This window comes from Neoarius graeffei, chromosome 2 (genome assembly GCF_027579695.1).
Source record: "Neoarius graeffei isolate fNeoGra1 chromosome 2, fNeoGra1.pri, whole genome shotgun sequence".
NCBI classification, from domain to species: domain Eukaryota; kingdom Metazoa; phylum Chordata; class Actinopteri; order Siluriformes; family Ariidae; genus Neoarius; species Neoarius graeffei.
This window is the reverse complement of record NC_083570.1, coordinates 74,950,776-74,975,348: the sequence shown is the minus strand read 5'-3', so window position 1 is coordinate 74,975,348 and position 24,573 is coordinate 74,950,776. Positions and strand designations below refer to the sequence as shown.

At 43.2% G+C, this 24,573-nt stretch overlaps 1 protein-coding gene across 2 annotated transcripts in view; it reads left to right on the top strand.

Annotated features, from left to right (window-relative positions):
• ldlrad3 (low density lipoprotein receptor class A domain containing 3) overlaps window positions 1-24,573 on the top strand; it is a 259,864-nt gene that overhangs the window by 230,892 nt on the left and 4,399 nt on the right. For both annotated transcript variants that reach the window (XM_060914989.1, XM_060914988.1), the window contains exon 5: window positions 19,385-19,751. In XM_060914989.1, the coding sequence (XP_060770972.1) occupies window positions 19,385-19,751 (367 nt within the window). The remainder of the gene's footprint in view (window positions 1-19,384; window positions 19,752-24,573) is intronic.

Below are 24,573 nucleotides of genomic sequence, written 5' to 3'. Positions count from 1 at the left end.
CACACCCACACTGTATCTAAACAAACTTTCTGGTAGTTTAATGAACTAGAAAAATGTGGAGAGCAGCAAAGAGATTAACAAGAGGCTTGTTTTGACTGTGGAGATTTCCGACTGCCACCTTCACCCATGCGTGTCAACTCACCGAGGATGAAATCCTAGATGATGAGATGCTGTTTTGTTTATTTGAGGTCGAGTGTCGGCTGATGGCAATGGTGAGCCGCGGGAATCAGAATGGTACGCTTATAGTTAAAGGGTTCTTGATTAAATGATAATACTTGCTGAAGCCCTGACAATTTATAAAGATGGACTCACCTTCTCAATCAGTGCGAGGTAGCAAGACAGTCCAGCATTGAATAGCCCTAAATTGGTAAAACACCACCTCCAATAAGTGCTCGTCACATAAATGCAAACTAGCACTCTTCGAAATGAATAAATTCCAACCGTTTTCCCCATCTATAGAATGGTTGAAAAGGGGAATCAACTGCAGGAAGACTCGCAGCCAAAAACGAATTGAAGCTCCATGTTTGGTGCTTACACCATGTTTGGTGCTACTGTACAGAAAGACCCACCCCAAGAGCAGGGCATATACATTTGAAAGCATTTAATTGGATGGACACTGGACTAGTACAGAATGAATCATCCAAAACAATGTAATGCTTTCCCAGAAGTTCATCTCATCTCATTATCTCTAACCGCTTTATCCTTCTACAGGGTCGCAGGCAAGCTGGAGCCTATCCCAGCTGACTACGGGCGAAAGGCGGGGTACACCCTGGACAAGTCGCCAGGTCATCACAGGGCTGACACATAGACACAGACAACCATTCACGCTCACATTCACACCTACGGTCAATTTAGAGTCACCAGTTAACCTAACCTGCATGTCTTTGGACTGTGGGGGAAACAGGAGCACCCGGAGGAAACCCACGCGGACACGGGGAGAACATGCAAACTCCACACAGAAAGGCCCTCGCCGGCCACGGGGCTCGAACCCGGACCTTCTTGCTGTGAGGCGACAGCGCTAACCACTACACCACCGTGCCGCCGAGAATATATCCAAAATTGTATATATGTGACCCCTCACCGAATCCAGGGACACGTCTCCCGAAACGAATCCGAGATAATCGCAAAAGAAGCATTTTTTTTTCGAAATTTGTGATTTTTGTTTTTTTCCATCTTGTGCAAGTTGAGATCTTGAAGAATGCAATCAGTATTTCAGATAATAGATTGTTTTGTTGGAAAAGCATACATTTTTTGTTGCAAATTGTCTCGTTTTTCTCAGGACTGTAGCCTGCTGGGGGGTGTGGGTAAATTACCATATGGCCCATTCACATGATTTAAGTCTTTTGGGTTTTTTTTTCGCGAATCAGCTGTATGATCCGAGTTGAGCGCATGGCTACTTAACTGCGTACAGGCGTGTAATTTCACTATGGAATGAGTTACTAAACAGAGCACAGAGGAGCAGACACCGCAAAGCAAACAGACGCACGGTATTTACATCGGAGATCACCATTTCTAGCAAAAAAAAACGCAACCTCATTTTCCAGATTGAATGGAATACTTGAATGATCGGATGATACACGGACCGTTCTAGGACTACATTCCATCGGAGGCATTGGTGTGTGCAAGGCGCCGTTTCTCTTTCTGATGGGGTAAGTTTATTAATCTAAGGCTGTGTGGTTATTTTTGCATGTAACGGAGAGCGTTGTGGTTTGGTTAAGCCTAGGTCACAACCGGACGTACGATTTTTTGGCCGTGTGATTTTTGGTGTTTCCCAAATCACTGCGTTTTTTTTTTTGTTCACGGAGAAAGACGCGCGTTGGCCGTAAGTTTGTCTTGCAACCTGAAAAAACCGTAAGCGCCCGTAGAGTTTGTTTGACATGATAAAGAACCTCTGCGGCCGGTCTGCGGCTGGTCTGCGGCTCGAAAATCAGCACATCACACGCGCGCTCTCGTGCTTTTCACACACGCACTCTCGTGCGTTTCATGCGCGCTCTCCGTGTGTTTCTTGCGTTTTTTGCATGTAGACCGGCTATAGGAGCGCGTACTGTATGGCCGGTTGTGACCGAGGCTTTACATGAAACTAGTGTTGTGTTAGTTGTGTCATCATCGTGCTATCTTTCTTTCTTACGGTGTGAGTAATTTTTCAACTATAAAACGTTAAAGTATACTTTAGGACTTATTTTTGTACTTCATAATTGTGTTGGGCATACTTTGCATGGAAGGAAAATTGACGTGGTGATCTTTGTTTACATTAAAGTAGTATCGTGCTAGCTAGTAGGGGGTAGGGCTTTCCTTAATGTCATGCAAATTTGCCCGCCCTACACCCAGAGTAGCTGAGATGGAAAACTTTGAGGGCAATTTTCTCCCTTTTCTGTTTTAAGAAGTATACACTTTCAAAAGGCCACACATTCTTCAAATATTGTCAGATCTCCACATGGAAGGCATCATTGGAAAGCTTAGAAACTGTACTTTCTGAATCTGTCAATAACTCAAAATGCCCCGGGCCGACATGTGTCCCTGGATTCTGTGATCTGCCACATATTTTTTTTATCTGCTATTGTATCGGGACACGAAGAGACAGGTACAAAACGCTCTGAAACACCAATTTTGATTTCAGGGGTATTTAAAAACATAACTTGCGAATGATTCCCTGGAGGATCTAAATATTTTACATGCCTGTGGGAGAGCGAGTAAGAGAGGTTGTGGAACTCACTGAAGTGGACTATGTGTTATATAATGGAGAAATGGAGGTGAGATGAAGCATGAAAGGTTTGGAGTCGAGCATGGCGCTGATAGTGTTCATGACCCAGTCATGTTGATGAGTTATGAGTTCCATCCATCTCTGACAGAGTGGGCTGAGGGGGCATACACCAGTGTGGGTGTGCGTTCACCTCTTCACCGTTTAACGGATTCCTATATGCTCTCTGTGCTGAGAAACACGATGACTGGTAGCATTTTTACTGGGTAAGAGAGAAATGAATTTTGTTCTTGAGTGCTGTGGAGTGTGTGTAGGTAGTATGTAGGTGGAAGGGTGTTAGTTAGTATGAAGGACTTTTAGGCAGATGGCAGACCCCTTCTTTTGGCACAGATAAAAGCGCCCCCACCCTGCTGGCATTTTGAGAGACAGCCCATATTGGAGACGATCTCTCTTTTCTCTGCTTCACTCTGTTTGTCTTTTTTTGGTGGCATTTAAATTCTGGAAAGTTTTACTGAAGTCCTGAGTGATGGTTGTGATGGTACTTGTGGAAATGTGCTGCCCCCTGCTGGTGGAATGCCATCAGCAAAACAGTACCATGTGCTTCACTTAAACTATGCTTTTACAGTTCCAGTTATTCTTGCGAAATTGTTGAATGTAGCATTTATTGTCACAGGTTACAGTGGTGCTTGAAAGTTTGTGAACCCTTAATAATTTTTGATATTTCTGTATAAATATGACCTAAAACAACATCAGATTTTCACACAAGTCCTAAAACTATATAAAGAGAACCCAGTTAAACAAATGAGACAAAAATATTACACTTGTTCATTTATTTATTGAGGAAAATTACGCAATATTGCATATCTGTGAGTGGCAAAAGTATGTGAACCTTTGCTTTCAGTATCTGCTGTGACCCCCTTGTGCAGCAATAACTGCAACTTAACGTTTCCGGTAACTGTTGATCAGTCCTGCACACCGGCTTGGAGGAATTTTAACCCATTCCTCCATACAGAACAGCTTCAACTCTGGGATGTTGGTGGGTTTCCCCACATGAACTGCTCGCTTCAGGTCCTTCCACAACATTTCGATTGGATTAAGGTCAGGACTTTGACTTGGCCATTCCACAACATTAACTTTATTCTTCTTTAACCATTCTTTGGTAGAACGACTTGTGTGCTTAGGGTCGTCGTCTTGTTGCATGACCCACCTTCTCTTGAGATTCAGTTCATGAACGGAGGTCCTGACATTTTCCTTTAGAATTCCCTGGTATAATTCAGAATTCATTGTTCATTCAATGATGGCAAGCTGTCCTGGCCCAGATGCAGCAAAACAGGTCCAAACCATGATACTACCACCACCATGTTTCACAGATGGGATAAGGTTCTTATGCTGGAATGCAGTGTTTTCCTTTCTCCAAACAGAACGCTTCTCATTTAAACCAAAAAGTTCTATTTTGGTCTCATCTGTCCATAAAACATTTTACAATAGCCTTCTGGCTTGTCCACGTGATCTTTAGCAAACTGCAAACGAGCAGCAATGTTCTTTTTGGAGAGCAGTGGCTTTATCCTTGCAACCCTGCCATGCACACCATTGTTCTTCAGTGTTATCCTGATGGTGGACTCATGAACATTAACATTAGCCAATGTGAGAGAGGCCTTCAGTTGCTTCGAAGTTACCCTGGGGCCCTTTGTGACTGTACCTACTATTACACACCTTGCTCTTGGAGTGATCTTTGTTGGTCGACCACTCCTGGGGAGGGTAACAATGGTCTTGAATTTCCTCCATTTGTACACAATCTGTCTGACTGTGGATTGGTGGAGTCCAAACTCTTTAGAGATGGTTTTGTAACCTTTTCCAGCCTGATGAGCATCAACAACGCTTTTTCTGAGGTCCTCAGAAATCTCCTTTGTTCGTGCCGTGATACACTTCCACAAACATGTGTTGTGAAGATCAGACTTTGATAGATCCCTGTTCTTTAAATAAAACAGGGTGCCCACTCACACCTGATTGTCATCCCATTGATTGAAAACACCTGACACTAATTTCACCTTCAAATTAACTGCTAATCCTAGAGGTTCACATACTTTTGCCACTCACAGATATGTAATATTGGATCATTTTCCTCAATAAATAAATTAACAAGTATAATATTTTTGTCTCATTTGTTTAACTGGATTCTCTTTATCTACATTTAGGACTTGTGTGAAAATCTGATGATTTTTTTGGGTCATATTTATGCAGAAATATACGGTAGAAAATTCTAAAGGGTTCACAAACTTTCAAGCACCACTGTATGTATTTTCAGAATGCATAGCATATTTTCATATTGCCATCCATCCAACCATTATCTGTAGCCACTTATCCTGTACTGGGTCGCAGGCAAGCTGGAGCCTATCCCAGCTGACCATGGGCGAGAGGCAGGGTACACCCTGGACAAGTCGCCAGGTTGTTGCAGGGCTGACACAGAGGCTACATCCACACGACAACGGCAACGAGATGTTATTTAAAAAAATATCGCGTCCAAATGGGCAACGATCAGTAAAATATCAGGTCCATATGGCAACGCAACGCTTGCTGAAAACGATGCAATACACATGCCACACCTCTAGGGGTGCTGTAAGACGGTCCCTTCGGAGACACCAGAACAATAGAAGAAGTAAGGACGCATGCGCATAAACTATTATGCGCAAGACTTCATATTAGCCACAAAGTCAGGAAAATCTGTTCGTAAAATTACATTATAATGACCAAATACAATGAAAAGTATTTTTCCAGTCTCACCTGTGAAAGGTAATCCCATGTGATCTCGTTTGGACGGTAAACCTGTTGGTACAGTTAAACGCAGCACATGAATGAGGCATCTTTATTCTCCGCTTTGCCCCATCCAGTATGGCGGCGAGGATGATGTATGATTCTACGCGGAAGGCGGCATCTTTAATGGTCTGGAATAAATTGAATGCTACACGTTGATGGATTAATTTGTTCTTCTACGCCCTTTTTGAGGAATGTATTGTAGGACTTAAACCAACATCTGAAGAGGTGAGATCGCTCCTTTTTTTTCCCCTATTTTTGCTGGCGGGATTGACTCTGCCCTAAGGGTTATTCTCTCTCTCTCTCTCTCTCTCTCTCACTTTGCACCATTACACAATAAATATTCACAGTAAAAATATTTTGTAAGCGCGTTTCATCAACCAAGTTATAGGATTTGTTGGCAACTCGCATCGAGTTCGTTACACTTCTACCCGGCGTGAAGCACTCACAGTCATGTGGTTGTGACGTCATCGTAAACAAATCCGTTCTACTCATCCAGACGACTTCGCAACGGCAACGTTGCCAGATCTTTCCACTCTGGAACCCGTTCTCAAAAGATTGCGTTTTGGGGCACCCAGGCCTAAACGATAAACAATTGTATCGGATTCACCTGAATCCGTTGCCGTGTGGACAGGGCCAGAGACAAGCAACCATTCACACCTACGGTCAATTTAGAGCCACCAATTAACCGAACCTACATGTCTTTGGACTGGGGGGGAACCAGAGCACCCTTGCCTGTGACCCTGTACAGGCCGCTGGGCTCGAACCCAGGACCTTCTTGCTGTGAGGCGACAGTGCTAACCACTACACCAGCATGCTGCCCTGTGATGATGTACTTATTGTGAATAAGCTCTCGTGCTCTGTATCTTTGTCAAGGAGAGAGTTTAATCTAATGCAGAGTGATCATTAGCATTTGTATAGACAGGTATTTAGTCTGTTACAGAACGCTCTTTAAGACCACCATGTCCAAGCAGACAGCTGTCATGTTTGCCTACTGCAGAACAAAGAAACAGGTTTTCAATAAAGAGTCCTTTCAGTCGCCACCATGTCAGTGTTTTTTGTGCTGTTAACTAAATGTTATTATAGATGCACCAATCATATTCTGAATAGATGAGATTTCACAAATACTACAAGGCGGTCTACTGAGATATTCTTCATACGTCCTGTGAATGCATGTGATATTTAATACTCCCAATACTCAGTAATTAATACTGGAAAAAGAGGTAGAAATACCAGCAATTTCAGCATGGTCTGTAAATTCTGCTTTCGACAGTTCCTCAACCTCATCACTGGAATTTGATTGTTTTCAACTATAGACATGCACGGGACTGTTATTTTTAATCCTGCTTATACGGTTACACTACATGGCCAAAAGCTTGTGGACGCCTGACTATCACACCCATATATTGGTCTACCCCAAACTCTTGCCATAAGGTTGGAAGCATACAATTGTGTAGGTTGTCCCTCAACTGGAACCAAGTGATACAAACCTGTTTCAGCATGTGCACAAAGTGAGGTCCGTAAAGGTATGGTTTGTTCAAAGTTGGCATGCAAAAACTCAAGTGGCCTGCACGGAGCCGGGACCTCAGCTCCACTGAACACCTGTGGGATGAACTGGAATACCAACTGCATGCCAGGTCTCAGGAATACTGTTGTGGCTGAATCCCTACAGTCATGCTGCAACATCGAGTGGAAAGTCTTCCCAGGAGAGTGGAGATTATTATAACAGCAAAGGGAGGGATTAAGTCTGGAATGGGATGGCCACAAGGTGTCCACAAACTTTTGGGCTTGTAATGTATTATTTTTGTTTCTGCAGTTTCTAATGATTTAGTTGGTTCTATCTCATTTAAAGTGCCGCAATCCTGACCAGACAGTTCCCAGGATGTTGTAAATGCCAGTGTTGTCGTCGAGTCACTAAACCTCGAGCCCGAGTCCAGTCCAAGTCATTAAAGAAAATTTCGAGTCGAGTCCGAGTCAAATCCACTACTGATCCGAGTCTCATCTCATCTCATTATCTGTAGCCGCTTTATCCTGTTCTACAGGGTCGCAGGCGAGCTGGAGCCTATCCCAGCTGACTACGGGCGAAAGGCGGGGTACACCCTGGACAAGTCGCCAGGTCATCACAGGGCTGACACATAGCCCATGTTTACATTAGACCGTATCAGCGGATCATCAGATTAACGTTTTTAAAACGATTAGTGTGCACACAGCAACACCAATACACGATTTGCGTGCACATAGCAACGCCAATACATGGATACGCTCGGCTCTGTAGGCATCCTGCGCTCCAAATCACTCCGCCCTGAACAGTGAGTGCCCTCTGGAGGGTGCGCACTCCGGCCCTGCGCAGCTCACACAGCGCGTGAGTGAAGTGCACAAGCTGTGATTCGGGACTGAGCCGCTGTGTGTGTGATCCCAGCGCATATCACTTACCACTTGCAAGTGGAAGGATGGCAAGCCTAAAGACAATCATAACTACACAATGGGCAGTATTTGCATCAGTATTTGCAGTATTTTCATACTTTTATACTCTTTAATGAAAGGTGATACAAGGCGGAAGTCCGCGCCGTTTTTCAGCAGTCGCGTCACATGACCAACGCCAGCGAATCAGGAAGGTGGATGTCACAGTGACGTTGTCCAATGAGACGCCAGCTAGAGCTCAGCACAGCGTATCCGCGTATTCTGAATGTTTACACAGCACCGGACCAGACATGATCTGGATTGAATACGTGGACGCTGGCGGATTCCCGTTTCCCGGCGTTTCCAGGCGGTTTAATGTAAACGGACAGTGCATCCGCGAAGAAAACGAGACAGATACGGTCTAATGTAAACGTAGCCATAGACACAGACAACCATTCACACTCACATTCACACCTACGGCCAATTTAGTGTCACCAGTTAACCTAACCTGCATGTCTTTGGACTGTGGGGGAAACCGGAGCACCCGGAGAAAACCCATGCGGACACGGGGAGAACATGCAAACTCCACACAGAAAGGCCCTCGCCGGCCACGGGGCTCGAACCCGGACCTTCTTGCTGTGAGGCGACAGCGCTAACCACTACACCACCGTGCCGCCCTGATCCGAGTCAAGTCCAAGAAAAAGACTCCAACCGCACCATTTGACGGTGGCTGTTGCTGCCTTTATGTGAAGCCATCTCTGCTACTGTGCTGGACTAACGTTACTGGTTGACTGCCCCATTTTAGTTAATAGGCTACAGATAAAAAGCTTGTTCATCGCTCAGCAAGCCCTGCCCACTATCAACAGGGCAAATAACATGAGAGAGGGTTAACACTAGCTAGTTCATCGCTCAGCAAGCCCCGCTATCAACAGGGCAATAAACATAGCATGTCACTTCCTTCTCTGGGTGGAGTCTTACCAAATGACGACTGAAGTTCGAGGTTGTCCCTGTCATCTCCTTGATAGTTCTTCTCCATATGGAACACATAGCAGTGCATTTTTTCCCACTGCACGAGAAGTCTGTATAAGCAAAGCGGACAATCCTAGGGGCTTCTCTCCAGGCATTTTAGCACCATTAACATTAGTTTGTTCCTGAACATGACGTATGAACAGGTGAATGTGCATTCTCTTGCACAAAATTAGTATAAAAATTAATGTAGATATAAATATCGTATGAGAAATTATTATGGCACGTTAAAAAAATAAAGAAAAAAAATCAGAGTCCTCGTCTCCAATTTACAAGTCCGAATGCAGTTAATGCACGAATCCAAGTCTGAGTCGTCACTGCTCAAGTCCAAGTCAAGTCACAAGCCCTTAAAATTAGGGCACAAGTCGGACTCGAGTACCAGACCATACAAAGGTACGTGGAGAGACTTTTTTGGGGTTTCGGCACAACTCTAGGCTTTTACCAGATTCTACGGGTTTTTCATCACCATCCCCATGTTTCCTTTATGGTTAGGTTGGCAGGTATGGTGCACAGTCATGTTGAATATGTCATTCTTTGTCGTACAAGCTTCCCCCAGCAGTCAGAGTCCTCAACTCACTGTTACTCCCGAAGGACTGACAGTTCAAACTGAAACTACAGTTTCTCATCCATTTGCGCACACATGCACAGTGCTCACTTTGCACTTGTCTTCTCATTTATGTTGTTTATTGTACTTAGATATCGAGATGTTTAGATAGCTAAATGTTTACTTAGATAGCTATAGATAGTTATTTATATACCCTGTTTTGTATTCTTCTGTTCTCTCTATAAAGGCACCACGTGGAGACCGAGGGAAACGGTATTTTAATGCACTGTATACTTGTATATGGACGTATTGACGACGAAGCTCTCTTAAATCTTGAAGCTTTATATCTAACCACATTTTGGTGTCCACATGAAAGTAAAAACCTCTCACTTGTGAGATTTTTTTTTTTGTTGTTACATCCTCTGGGATTCCAGTCCCAATGGACACCTCTCGTCTCAACTAGATGCTCTGTGAAAATTTTCTGGCATCGAATAGAAGCATTCTCATATTATCTGTTCAGCTTCACAGCCCTGTCAGGGATGCACCGATCCATGCATGAATTCCAATACAGTTTAAATACAATATCAGACCTCTGTTATACAGTCTTATTTTTATTGGTGGGGCGGCACGGTGGTGTAATGGTTAGCACTGTTGCCTCACAGCAAGAAGGTCCGGGTTTGAGCCCCGTGGCCGGCGAGGGCCTTTCTGTGTGGAATTTGCATGTTCTCCCCGTGTCCGCGTGGGTTTCCTCCGGGTGCTCCGGTTTCCCCCACAGTCCAAAGATATGCAGGTTAGGTTAACTGGTAACTCTAAATTGAGCGTAGGTGTGAATGTGAGTGTGAATGGTTGTCTGTGTCTATGTGTCAGCCCTGTGATGACCTGGCGACTTGTCCAGGGTGTACCCCGCCTTTCGCCCGTAGTCAGCTGGGATAGGCTCCAGCTTGCCCATGACCCTGCACAGGATAAGCGGTTATGGATAATGGATGGATGGATTTTTATTGACAAACTGTTCATCATGCATGTACCTCCTTAAATATTTTCTAGCTTCAGCGCAATATACGGTGTACACTTGGAGAGAACATCCTGCCTGCCATATTTGCTCTCTTCTCAGTCCACTGAACAATCTGCTCATGTCACATCTGTCTGTCCTCACTGTTTACTTAGTGCCATCTCACTGATCACCCTGACGAGCTGCTGTGTTGACATTTGCTTTTAGCTTCAGGATGTGCCGTACTATTTTCTCAAGCAGAGAGGACAGACAGAAAATTATAATTGCAGAATCAGTGCATTAGGTAATAATTAATAAACGTTTACATATAAAAACACAGTATGTGATTGTCTTAATGATTATAAATACCCTCAATATCTTTAAAGCTCATAGGCAACGGTTTTAATTTTATGCACATTTGAAACTTTATATGTTAAAAAACCCTCTGTAATTTTCTTCTGGTCCCAAGAAGTATTGTTAATAAGTAATAATTAAAATAAGTTAGCGTGGATTAGGGCGAATTTCTGTTGGCTATTTTCGTGACGACTCGGCGCGTGACATCATTTAAGCCAAACAAACCACTTGAGTTGACTCCACTTCCGTTTACTTACATTGCCGTTCGGCTTGAGTGCAGACGTGCGTTCAGGAATTTCCAAAGAAAAACCCCATGCCTTATTGTTGTGCAGTGAACTGTAACAACAGGACCGGTTCAGGAAGAAGTTTTTACCTTTTTCCGAGAGAGGAGAAGAGGCAGAGAGAATGGATTGGCTTTTTCCAAAAAAGGAGAAGAGGTGGAGCGAGAGGGTTGTTTTTTTCCGGAAGAGGAGAAGAAGCGGAGTGAGTGGATTGTGCGCATGAAGCCAGAGGGTCGGCTTTTTCCGGAAGAGGAGACGAGGCGGAGAGAGTGGATTGTGCGCGTGAAACAAAAATCAAGCAGTCAAAGAAGAAATGGAGCAGCAACGCTCAAGCAAAAAGGAGAAGATTGGAGGTAAACATTTTTACCTTTGCTTGCAATTGACAAGTCAAGAATCCTGAGGGATCCTGTACAATCATTGTGGAAATGAGACAAAGGGATATTTCCTCGCTTAGAGTAGGCTATAAATAGTATAATGCCGCGGATGGCAGGCTAATGTGGACTACCGGTGCACTGTCCAGTAATCGTTCCCTATATCCACTAGGGAGGGCGGTTTAATTATTCTTCAAAAGGGCTCTTATTTAGTATTACGACGAAAGTAGGAATTTATCATAACTACCAGGATAAATTGTTTGGGCGCGAGTCTTGTTGAGGTCCGGGGTCACCGCGATCAGAGTCGGCCGAGTCGCTGTCTGATTCCGAGGCCGCACGGTCAAACCAGTGAGCCACATTCACCGATTGCTTCGCAACAGCCAGAGGTTCATACATGTATGGTTTCACCTCTCGATATTCAATTTGGAGAGTTCCTACTTCAAAATCGCTATCGCTTTCAGACATTTTACACAACCTCTCACAAACAAAGTCCGTACACGTGTGCTCGGTTCGCAAGTAAACACAGAACTGCTCCCAGTCTGTTTGGCTTGAATGACGTCACGACGACGGCCCCCTGGCGGTGAAAGTGCGCATAAGTGAGATGTAAACAAACCTTCGGAAATTGGGCAAAACTGTATATTTTAACCGTTTTATTCAATTTTAGGGTGCAAATTAGACACCAGGAAGATTGAATTTGCTTTTTGGGTCACTCTTCTAGACAATAAAGTTGATATTCTACGTTTCACCTCTGACCATTGCCTATGACCTTTAAAGTATTTCTGCTTTAAGATGGAAGATACAAGAGGAGTCAGTACACATGGATTAATTTAGGACCTGCAAAGTGATTTACTAAACATTTAAAGCTCCTTCACCAGTGGCGCTTATGTGCGCAAATTAATACATCAAAAGACCTTGTAATATACAGAATAAGCAGAAGGCTCTTTCTGCCAGATGAAGACACAAAAAGGCAAACGTTTTTAGTTTAAAGACACAAAGAGAATAACGGGCAAAATGCAGCTAGCTACCAATATCACCAATTAAAACGCCTCTCTTTTCATACACAGTCGTCTTAAAATTCATTTGTTGAGTTAGAGTTCAGTTGAGGGGCCACGGTGGTGTAGTGGTTAGCGCTGTCACCTCACAGCAAGAAGGTCCGGGTTCGAGCCCCGGGGCCGGCGAGGGCCTTTCTGTGCGGAGTTTGCATGTTCTCCCCGTGTCCGCGTGGGTTTCCTCCGGGTGCTCCGGTTTCCCCCACAGTCCAAAGACATGCAGGTTAGGTTAACTGGTGACTCTAAATTGAGCGTAGGTGTGAATGTGAGTGTGAATGGTTGTCTGTGTCTATGTGTCAGCCCTGTGATGACCTGGTGACTTGTCCAGGGTGTACCCCGCCTTTCGCCCGTAGTCAGCTGGGATAGGCTCCAGCTTGCCTGCGACCCTGTAGAACAGGATAAAGCGGCTACAGATAATGAGATGGAGTTCAGTTGAGGAATAATGGTGTGTAAGAAGAAGAAGAACGAAAGAAAGAAAGCACAACTTTATTCATCACATACTTGTGAAATTTCCTCTCTTTATTTAACCCATCTGAAGCAGTGAACACACACACATACCCAGACCAGTGGGCAGCCATACTAACAGCGCCCAGGGAGCAGTTGGGAGTTAGGTGCCTCGCTCAAGGGCACCTCAGCCCAAGGCCGTCCCATATTAACCTAACCGCATGTCTTTGGACTGTGGGGGAAACCCACGCAGACACGGGGAGAACATGCAAACTCCACACAGAAAGGCCCTCGACGGCCGCTGGGTTCGAACCCAGAACCTTCTTGCTGTGAGGCGACCGTGCTAACCACTACACCACCGTGCCGCCCATTTTAGTAATTGTTTATCTCGGATTTGTGCGTCTCTGATGAATATAGTCATATTATCTCTGAAAAATGTCATCGTTACAAAAATGAAGCAGATGATACCCTTCCACACACAGATCTGGGCTATTTGTAAATCAGGGCCTGACTGTTGAATTTGTTCATTTGTCCGAGTTCATTCATGTAAAAGCTGGACTTGTCGTGTGAAGCTGTAGGTGTTAATTTCATGAGGAACAGCTGTTGTGCGCTTAACACACCATGATAGGCTTTGACATATTACCTTCCCTTCGCTGGTGGTATTTTTAGCTCACATACAGACACAGCAAGCCACTGTTACGTCTCGTACACAAAAGGGTTGAGGCAGCTGCGAGATTACGACAAACAATCCCTGACTAGATTTTTTTTCCCCACCTGTCTTGTTTGTATCCCTCAGTGTTAGCTTCATGGATGCTTGACCAATAACACTGTTAACAGTTTCTTTTCTTTCCTTTCCTTTGATACCTTCCTCTTATTGTCCAGGGTGCACGTTAGTGAATGATTCACATTGTTATAGCGCAACAAAAGCCAGATGATGGTGTTCGGTTTGTGCAGAGCTATTTTTCTGATTCTCTCTTACACTGAAACTTCATGCTGCGCTGTCAGTGTGCATCACAAGAGATGCTGATATGGCTGTGTGTGTGTGTGTGTGTGCGCGTAGAGCTCAGACAGAGCAGCTGCACTGAGTCAGATATCTGTGTGTTTTGCCTGACGCTTCTGACTGGGCTCAACATCTATGCTCTGTGAACAAACCTCTTTGTCTTTGGAGGAACTTGCCAGCATGAAGCTCTCAGATAAGGCACACTTCACCATGGGTTCCCAACAACTGATGACAGAAGTGCAGTTTGTAAATTTCACGGGAGGAGGAGCACAGAATTGCCTGCCCAGCTCAATAGTGTATTTTTTTTGTTTGTTTGTTTTCCCCCAGCCTTTCACATTTATTATAAAAGAAAACATGAGCCAGATTTGCTTATTTCTGCATTTCATAAAGTTGCATCGATCTATACCATCCTGCTTGAATGCCACAGAGTACTCCTACCCTTTGCTTTGCAGTGTGGAGTTCCGCGTTATGTTCTAGGTTACATAAACTCATCATTCAGTTTAAGAGGGACACCAGCATACCTGCACGTTCATGCGATTTATCTAATCAGCCAATCATGTGGCAGCATACAATCATGCAGGTACAGCTCAAGAGCTTGACCTGATTGGCTGATTTAGATAAATCGCATGAACGTGCAGGTGTTCCTAATAAAGTGGACACCCGTCGTAAATTAGGCCTAAAGTAAACAGATTTAAAAAACATTATTTAACAAAGAAAAGCATATAATCGTCATATAAATTGGTGTTTCAGAGCGTTTTGTACCTGTCTCTTCGTGTCCCAATACAATAGCAGATAAAAAATATATACAATTTTGAATATATTCTCGGCGGCACGGTGGTGTAGTGGTTAGCGCTGTTGCCTCACAGCAAGAAGATCTGGGTTCGAGCCCCGTGGTCGGCGAGGGCCTTTCTGTGCGGAGTTTGCATGTTCTCCCCGTGTCCGCGTGAGTTTCCTCCGGGTGCTCCGGTTTCCCCCACAGTCCAAAGACATGCAGGTTAGGTTAACTGGTGACTCTAAATTGAGCGTAGGTGTGAATGTGAGTGTGAATGGTTGTCTGTGTCTATGTGTCAGCCCTGTGATGACCTGGCGACTTGTCCAGGGTGTACCCCGCCTTTCGCCCGTAGTCAGCTGGGATAGGCTCCAGCTTGCCTGCGACCCTGTAGAACAGGATAAAGCGGCTACAGATAATGGATGGATGGACACAAAATGCAGGAATTCAGTGGTCAGATGTTATGAGTTGATTTGAATATTACATGTCGAGATGGGTTTTGACTAATGTGGGTGAAATTGTATCAGGATACAAAATGCATGCAGTGATCATGTGTAAGTGCAAGAGCTAACACACACGCCTGAGTATGGGAAAAAACATCACAGGCTTATTACTTGTTCCACTACCTCAGTTTATTCTGAGCGAGTGTCGGTGGACGGGGAATAGACTTTGGAAGGTTTGCATTTGGACTGAAGTGGAAATTCAAAAACCTCCTCAGCATGTAAATCTGTGCCATGTTGTTGGTTAATGAGGTGCAGACTGGGAGGAGGACAGTGTGTGTGCAGTCACAGGTCAGCAAAAAAAAAAGGTGCTTTATTTAGAAGAACAAAGTGTGGACAATCAATGACACTGGCCTGGTCGCTAATGAGAAAAAAACAAGAGTGTGACTAAGTAGCGTTCCTGTTCACTAACTCCCTGCAGGAAGTTCACTTTCTTTCAGCCACAGACACGAGCAGAATGAGAATGAGAGTGGCTCACTGGCAGCCTGTAAAGGATTAGTGCAGAAAAAGCGACAGTGTAGGTGTGCGGTTCGTGCTGTCGCCGTATGTAGCAGCAAACTCATCATCCATTTATGTAAAGATTTCTGTTCAGGACGCAGCAGAGTGCAGTGTGGCCTGTCCGAGGAGACGCGGCCAAACCCAAGCCCATGTTTTACACACGGTGTTCCTCAGGGACCTCCGAACACACCAGGGTGCGTTTACTGTTCTATTGTACTGTCTGTACTATTACATACACGTGTGTGTGTGTAAGTAATGGCAGTGCATTAGCAGTGGAGTAGAGGAAAGGAAAAGAAGTAGAAATTTGAATAGAGGATGCAGCAACACACACTGATGAACTCAAATAATGGAGGTGTTCATTATGAGAAAATGTTCTGAATCCTCTCTGTCACTGTATGGAGATCCTCCTGGTCATCTTCTAGAGAGTCACAGCCAGGTTTCTGTCCTCTTAAAAAGTGTTCTCCAACCCATTCTTGCAGCATGCTTCCCTGTTTTGAACAGGTACTGTGTGCTATAATCTAAAAACGTCCTATATATATTTATAAGATTGCACATACAGCACATTTTATTTGAATTCTCTGCTCGGCTTTAATAGCGTTAGATGAAGTGGGTACATCGCTTTACAGAGTTCAGGTTCTTTCTCAGATTTAAAAAGCTCCCCACTGACACCTAACATGCTTTTAGGAGCTACGTACAGAAACTTGGACTCACTGTGTGCTTTCTTTCTTTCTTTCTTTCTTTCTTTCTTTCTTTCTTTCTTTCTTTCTTTCTTTCTTTCTTTCTTCATCATTCAATCCTTCCTTTATTTTGTCCTTCCTTCCTTCCTTCCTTCCTTCCTTCCTTCCTTTTTTCTTTCATGTCCTTCCTTCCTTCCTTCCTTCCTTCCTTCCTTCCTTCCTTCCTTCCTTCCTTTATTTCATGTCATTCAGTCCCTTCCTTCCTTCCTTCCTTCCTTCCTTCCTTCCTTCCTTCCTTCCTTTCATGTCCTTCCTTCCTTCCGTCCTTCTTTCCTTTATTTCATGTCCTTCCTTCCTTCCTTCCTTCCTTCCTTCCTTCCTTCCTTTATTTCATTTCCTTCCTTCCTTCCTTCCTTCCTTCCTTCCTTCCTTCCTTCCTTCCTTCCTTCCTTTATTTCATGTCATTCAGTCCTTTATTTCGTCCTTCCTTCCTTCCTTCCTTTATTTCATGTCCTTCCTTCCTTCCTTCCTTCCTTCCTTCCTTCCTTCCTTCCTTCCTTCCTTCCTTTCTGTTTCTTTCTTTCATGTCTTCCTTCCTTTATTTCTTGTCATTCAGTCTTTTCCTTCTGTCCTTCTTTCCTTTATTTCATGTCCTTCCTTCCTTCCTTCCTTCCTTCCTTCCTTCCTTCCTTCCTTTATTTCATGTCATTCAGTCCTTTATTTCATCCTTCCTTCCTTGTTTCGTTTATTTCATGTCCTTCCTTCCTTTATTTCATTTCCTTCCTTCCTTCTTTTTCTTGTCATTCAGTCTTTCCCCCTCATTCCCGTACGTGCTTCATTCCATCTTACTTCCATGTTCTGTTCCTCTCCTCTTCTCCTTTTCTTCCTGCTTTATTTTTTTTATCTTCACCATGTCATCACCTCATTCCTTTATTCCTCTTTCTCCATTCCTTTCCTCTCTCTCTCTCTCTCTCTCTCTCTCTCTCTCGCTCTCTCTAAGGGTACCAGTATTTGAGAGGAAAAAAGTCATCACTATGTGCTGAAATTAACATGTTCTTTTATTTATTTTTTCTTCTTCTCAGTCTCTGTACCACTAATAGCTTTCCCTGTCCTGCTGAATTAGGAGCGCTCTTTGTTCCTCTATCTAAGTAGCTGTCAGATGCTATTCACAGTTGCCTGGCACCAGTGTTGGTCAGAGAGCGACGCCGCGGAGTCTGTTTGTGCTGAAATAATTACAGGAGTAATAACTGTGTGTGCTGCTGTTGTGGCTTTGTGTCTAATTCATGTGAAGAATAAAAGGTACAGAGAAGCATCTTGTGAGAGAAATTAAAGTCTGCGATTCTCAGCGTCCCTTCTGTCTGCTCCTGACGGGGAAGATGACGTGGTCACTTGATTGCTCTTTCTTTGTCGTTTTTTTTTTCTTTTTTTTGGACACATTTGCAGTGCATAGTAGAAGACCAGACAGTGACTGACTGTAATCATCTTTAAAGGTCATAGGCAACGGTCGGAGGCGAAATGTAGAATATCAACTTTATTGTCTAGAAGAACGACCCAAAAAGCGAATTCAATCTTCCTGGTGTCTAATTTGCACCCTAAAATTGAATAAAACGGTTAAAATATACAGTTTTGCCCAATTTCCGAAGGTTTGTTTACATCTCACTTATGCGCACTTTCACCGCCAGGGGGCCGTCGTCGTGACGTCATTCAAGCCAAACAGACCGGGAGCAGTTCTGTGTTTACTTGCGAACCGAGCACACGTGTACGGACTTTGTTCGTGAGAGGTTGTGTAAAATGTCTGAAAGCGATAGCGATTTTGAAGTAGAAACTCTCCAAATTGAATATTGAGAGGTGAAACCATACATGTATGAACCTCTGGCTGTTGCGAAGCAATCGGTGAATGTGGCTCACTGGTTTGACCGTGCGGCCTCGGAATCGGACAGCGACTCGGCCGACTCTGATCGCGGTGACCCCGGACCTCAACAAGACTCGCGCCCAAACGATTTATCCTGGTAGTTATGATAAATTCCTACTTTCATCGTAATACTAAATAAGAGCCCTTTTGAAGAATAATTAAACCGCCCTCCCTAGTGGATATAGGGAACGATTACTGGACAGTGCGCCGGTAGGCCACATTAGCCTGCCATCTGCGGCATTATACAATTTATAGCCGAATCTAAGCGAGGAAATATCCCTTTGTCTCGTTTCCACAATGATTGTACAGGATCCCTCAGGATTCTTGATTTGTCAATTGCAAGCAAAAGTAAAAATGTTTACCTCCAATCTTCTCCTTTTTGCTTGAGCATTGCTGCTCCGTTTCGTCTTTGACTGCTTGATTTTTGTTTCACGCGCACAATCCACTCTCTCCACCTTGTCTCCTCTTCCGGAAAAGGCCAACCCTCTGGCTTCATGCGCACAATCCACTCACTCCGCTTCTTCTCCTCTTCCGGAAAAAGCCAACCCACTCGCTCTGCCTCTTCTCCTTTTTTGGAAAAAGCCAACCCACTTGCTCCGCCTCTTCTCCTTTTTTGGAAAAAGCCAATCCACTCTCTGCGCCTCTTCTCCTCTCTCGGAAAAAGGTAAAAACTTCTTCCTGAACCGGTCCCGTTGTTACAGTTCACTGCACAACAATAAGGCATGGGGTTTTTCTTTGGAAATTCCTGAAGGCACGTCTGCACTCAAGCCGAACGGCAATGTAAGTAAACGGAAGTGGAGTCAACTCGAGCGGTTTGTTTGGCTTAAATGATGTCACGCGCCGAGTCGTCATGAAAATAGCCGACAGAAATTCACCACGATCAGCGCTAACTTATTTTAATTATTACTTATTAACAATACTTCTTGGGACCAGAAGAAAATTACAGAGGGTTTTTTAACATATAAAGTTTCAAATGTGCATAAAATTTAAAACCATTGCCTATGAGCTTTAATACCATTAAATCAAATTTTTCTAACAAAAGCATGTTTTCTCCTTCTGCAGAATCTCCAGGTCAGGATTTTGTGACGTTGGACTACCGGTTGCGTTACTACCCCAGCATCACTTACGCCGTCATAGGCAGCGCCATCATCTTCGTCCTGGTGGTGGCGCTGTTGGCTCTGGTGCTGCATCACCAGAGGAAGAGGAGCGTGTTATTGCCCCGTAGCGGAAGCCACCCGCACCCTCACCAGCCACTGCTGCTCTCCCGGCTGGTGATAGTGGACAGAGGACATGTCTCACCTCCATCCTCCTCTCCATCAGCACACTTCAACTCAGCACACAGCCTCCAGCTGCTCACCAGCTCACTGTACCCCCAAGGAACCCCGCTGGAGTCACCACCCTCATACTCACAGGCAGTGCTGGATGTCAGGTAGGCCAGAGACACTCAGTAATGATGCAGGTTATTATGCTACAGAATGATGTAATGCCTAGAAAGATGAAGCTGATCTAAATGAGGAGAGTCTGGTTAGTACAATTACTGAAGCCTCTCAGGTGAGTCACAAAAAGTCTGCATTATTATACGCAAGTTCAGTCACCTTGACTTACTATTAAGAAACGCAGATTCTGTGACGGGGTGGACATATGATAAATTTATTAACCATATGAGCTAATATATTGGCTAATGAGCTCAGGAAAATGGAGGACTATCTTTGTTATCCTCTACTCTGAGCTTTGAGATTTGGTGCTCTGTCCTCACATTACACATAAAAGATATTATTCTATCCACATTCACTGGATATGAGCAATTGCGCGCTCTGATTGGCTGCTCTACTACTAGGATATCAGCTCATATACTGTGAGTAGAAAAAATCAAAATGGCGGAGCGTCTTGCTGAACCAACCGAGGATGAAATAAAATACTCGAAAACAAAACCCCGAAAAATACAACAACGCAACAAAATATGGAATGAAAGTATATATATGTTATTTCCCAGCTGGGAGGTCCGTATGGTGAAATACTGTGACCGAGGTCTTGAAAGTACTGAGCGAGGCCCTCTGGGTCGAGGTCAGTATTTAAGGCCGAGGTCACGGTATTTCACCACACGGACCGACCTTAAGCTGGTAAATAATATATCTATTTTTTTCTTTACCAAATTCTAACAGAAAACGAGAGCGCCCGAAAGGGAAAACCGAGCCGAGCCGCCATTTTGAATCCTCATTCACGGCTGTAATGCAAATGGCTTCCTCCTCGGTATACAAGTGCACTTCCATGGCAGGAAAAAAACTACATTTTGCCGCCTATGTAGTTCCCTATTTATACAAATAGGAGTCATTCAGGATTCAGCCATGTTTTTGCTCGGCGTTAGCAACAGTTAGAGGTTTTTAGCTTTCTCCTGAAATGTTTTCTTTTATTTCTTCTTCCTCAGAGTAGTAAAACTCGCTTTCGCTGTGAACACTGTCGTTATCGCTATCCATGCTGTAAAATTAATGCTATTCTCCTGAGAAATGCTGGCAAAAATTTATAAGATTGTTGATAATCTTATAAATAAATCTTATAAAAAAAGATAAATGATGACAAAAAATGCTACTGTGTTTGTTGTTGTTGTGAACGCTCGAGTCACCAGACGTCTGTAACTGGGGTCCGTATCTTAGGATACGGACCCGCTCGCCAGCCAATCAGAGCGCAGGATTTGATGGAAACCGCACCGCGAAAAAAATAATTGATGGTACGAACGTGTCTTTTTTTTTTTCCCAAGAATTATTATCATCGCATTTTTCACAAACTGCTGCTGTCATTTCGACGGTTTGTTTACATTCTAAGCAGAAATGATTTTGTCGGACATTTTGTAGAAAGTTTTTATTTAAAGTAAAAATAAAAATGCTGTTTCTCAAAAGCTAGTGAATGTGGATAAAACAGTTATTCCACTCAATCTCATCATACATGGCTTATAGCCTACGCACCTCGTCGGCTATCAGCTCATGTATGACTCGATTTTGTGGAATAACTGTTAAATATATACCTTTTGCCATTTGAATCTAAAACTGTGTTTGACAAAAAATTTGTGATCATTTTTGTTCAAACAAACAAAACCCCCTAAACTTGCCCTGTATCCGAAATCGCTCACTCATTCACTACTCCCTATAGGGAATTACTATAGAGGACTATATAGCGAGCTCATTGGTAAAATGAAAAAACACTTTGGGACACTAGTCTGTCACACTGGTATTTACGTCATTACTGTCACACAATTAAAGTGTGCCATATCACACAGCTAACAGGTTTTCAAAATAATAAATGCATGCATGTATTTTTATGATACGGTGCTCAGTGTAAATGAGTACACCCCCTTTGAAAAGTAACATTTTAAACAATATCTCAATGAACACAAACAATTTCCAAAATGTTGACAAGACAAAGTTTAATATAACATCTGTTTAACTTATAACGTGAAAGTAAGGTTAATAATATAAACTTAGACTACACATTTTTCAGTTTTACTCAAATTAGGGTGGTGCAAAAATGAGTACACCCCACAACAAAAACTACTACATCTAGTACTTTGTATGGCCTCCATGATTTTTAATGACAGCACCAAGTCTTCTAGGCATGGAATGAACAAGTTGGCGACATTTTGTAACATCAATCTTTTTCCGTTCTTCAACAATGACCTCTTTTAGTGACTGGATGCTGGATGGAGAGTGATGCTCAACTTGCCTCTTCAGAATTCCCCATAGGTGTTCGATTGGGTTCAGATCAGGAGACATACTTGGCCACTGAATCACTTTCCCCCTGTTCTTCTTCAGAAATCCAACAGTGGCCTTAGATGTGTGTTTAGTCATGTTGGAAAAGTGCATGACAACCAAGGGCACGGAGTGATGGTAGCATCTTCTCTTTCAGTATAGAGCAATACATCTGTGAATTCATGATGCCATCAATGAAATGCAGCTCCCCGACACCAGCAGCACTCATGCAGCCCCACATAAGGACACTGCCACCACCATGTTTCACTGGAGGCACCATGCATTTTTCTTTGTATTCCTCACCTTTGCGACACCATACAGTTTTGAAGCCATCAGTTCCAAAAACATTTATCTTGGTCTCATCACTCCAGAGTATAGAGTCACAGTAGTCTTCATCTTTTTCAGCATGGGCCCTGGAAAACGCTAGGCGGGCTTTTTCGTGCCTGGGCTTTAGGAGAGGCTTCTTTTGTGGACGGCATCCATGCATGCCATTCCTCTGCAGTGTACGCCGTATTGTGTCACGGGAAATAGTCACTCCAGTTTGGCTTTCTACTTCTTTAGATAACTGCAGTGAACTTGCATGCCAATTTTCTTCAACCCTTCTCATCAGAAGATGCTCCTGTCGAGGTGTTAACTTCCATGGACGACCTGGACGTCTCTGTGAGATGATTGCAGTTCCATCTTTCTTAAATTTTTGTACCACTTTTGCTACAGTATTCTGACTGATAAGTAAAGCTTTGCTGATCATCTTGTAGCCTTCACCCTTGTGGTGTAAAGACATTATTTTCTTTGGGGAATTCTGAAGAGACAAGTTGAGCATCACTCTCCATCCAGCATCCAGTCACTAAAAGAGGTCATTGTTGAAGAATGGAAAAAGATTGATGTTGCAAAATGTCGCCAACTTCTTCATTCCATGCCTAGAAGATTTGATGCTGTCATTAAAAATCATGGAGGCCTTACAAAGTACTAGATGTAGTAGTTTTTTTTTTGTGGAATGTACTCATTTTTGCACCACCCTAATTTGAGTAAAACTGAAAAATCTGTAATCTAAGTTATATTACTAACCTTACTTTCATGTTATAAGTTAAACAGATGTTATATTAAACTTTGTCTTTTCAACATTTTGGAAATTGTTTGTGTTCATTGAGATATTGTTTAAAATGTTACTTTTCAAAGGGGGTGTATTTATTTATGCTGAGCACTGTAAATCCATATTATACTGAGCGCATTTCCCACATTAATCAATACAAAGTAGCTGCATCTTTCAGTTTTTTAAATCGAGGCTGAATACTTTCTTCTTTGCCGCTGCCTTTTATTAAAACAAATTCGCGACTTTTAATTTGATTTCTTTCAGCATGACCGCAATGCATGATGGGATATATTGCTTGGTTAGTGACCATCGGTTGTACACTACTTTTCGTGATGCATTGTGGGATACTTTGCGTGCACTATATAGGGTGTAATAATCCTCACTATCATTTCGGACAGCACTACAAAATGGCGTCCCCACTATATAGTGCCCTATGTAGTGAGTAGGGAGCGATTTCGAACTCAGGGTTAGTTTTAGCATCTGTCCTTTTGTGTAAGTTGTACTTTGATTAATGTGCGTTCAGTCTATCAACTTTCAGTTTTTCCTCCAAACATATTTTAGGAGAAATGCTGATAGTGTAAATAATTCACTTTGTTCACGTTCATTACACCTGCGGCTGTCAAAATGGGCCAGAATATATTAACCCAGGGGTTTTCAAAGTGTGGGAGAGTCAGCCCCCCCTCAGAGAGCAAATAAACAACAGCGCCCCCCCACACAATTTTTGTTGTTGCTATACTTAATGTTCCATTCGTATTTAAAAAAAATGGTTGTTGTACACATTTTTATTTTTTTCTTTTACACATTTTAAACATCTGTGCTTTTCTTTTTAAAACATCTTGTTTTACACATTTTAAACATCTCATAGCATCGTTAGCTAGCACCTCTTGGCAGACAACACACTGTGGCAGTGGAGCATCTTCAGATCCAGTCCATGAAAATCCAAACTTTAAATAATCGTGGTCATACTTCCTTCTTTTTTCAGTCCCCCCAGGATTCCGCGGGCCTTTTTTGTGATTGTTGCGGGCTAAAATGTCTGATGTTGTGGGGGGTTTTCCAAAAAATTGCGATGAAAGTTGCGGTGTTTTTTAGGTTTTTGTTGCGATTACATTGCGGGAGGAAGTGAAAGTTGCTAGAAATTGTTGCGATTTTCTCTTTTTGTGATTAAAATTGAGTGATATGTTAAATATTAAGTTATTACTGAAAAACTATTGATTAAAAAAACAAAGACACTGAGAAATGGTCCTATAAACAACTTTACCAATATAAAAGATTACCAGGACTACAAAAATGCAGAAAAATAGGCTTTACTTATCCAAATGCACCTGTTGGTTCAAAAGTTAAAGTGCAGAGAACCTCACAGCACAAGTGTTGTGCTGTGAGGTTCTCTGCACTTTAACTTTTGAACTTTTTTCTTACATGAA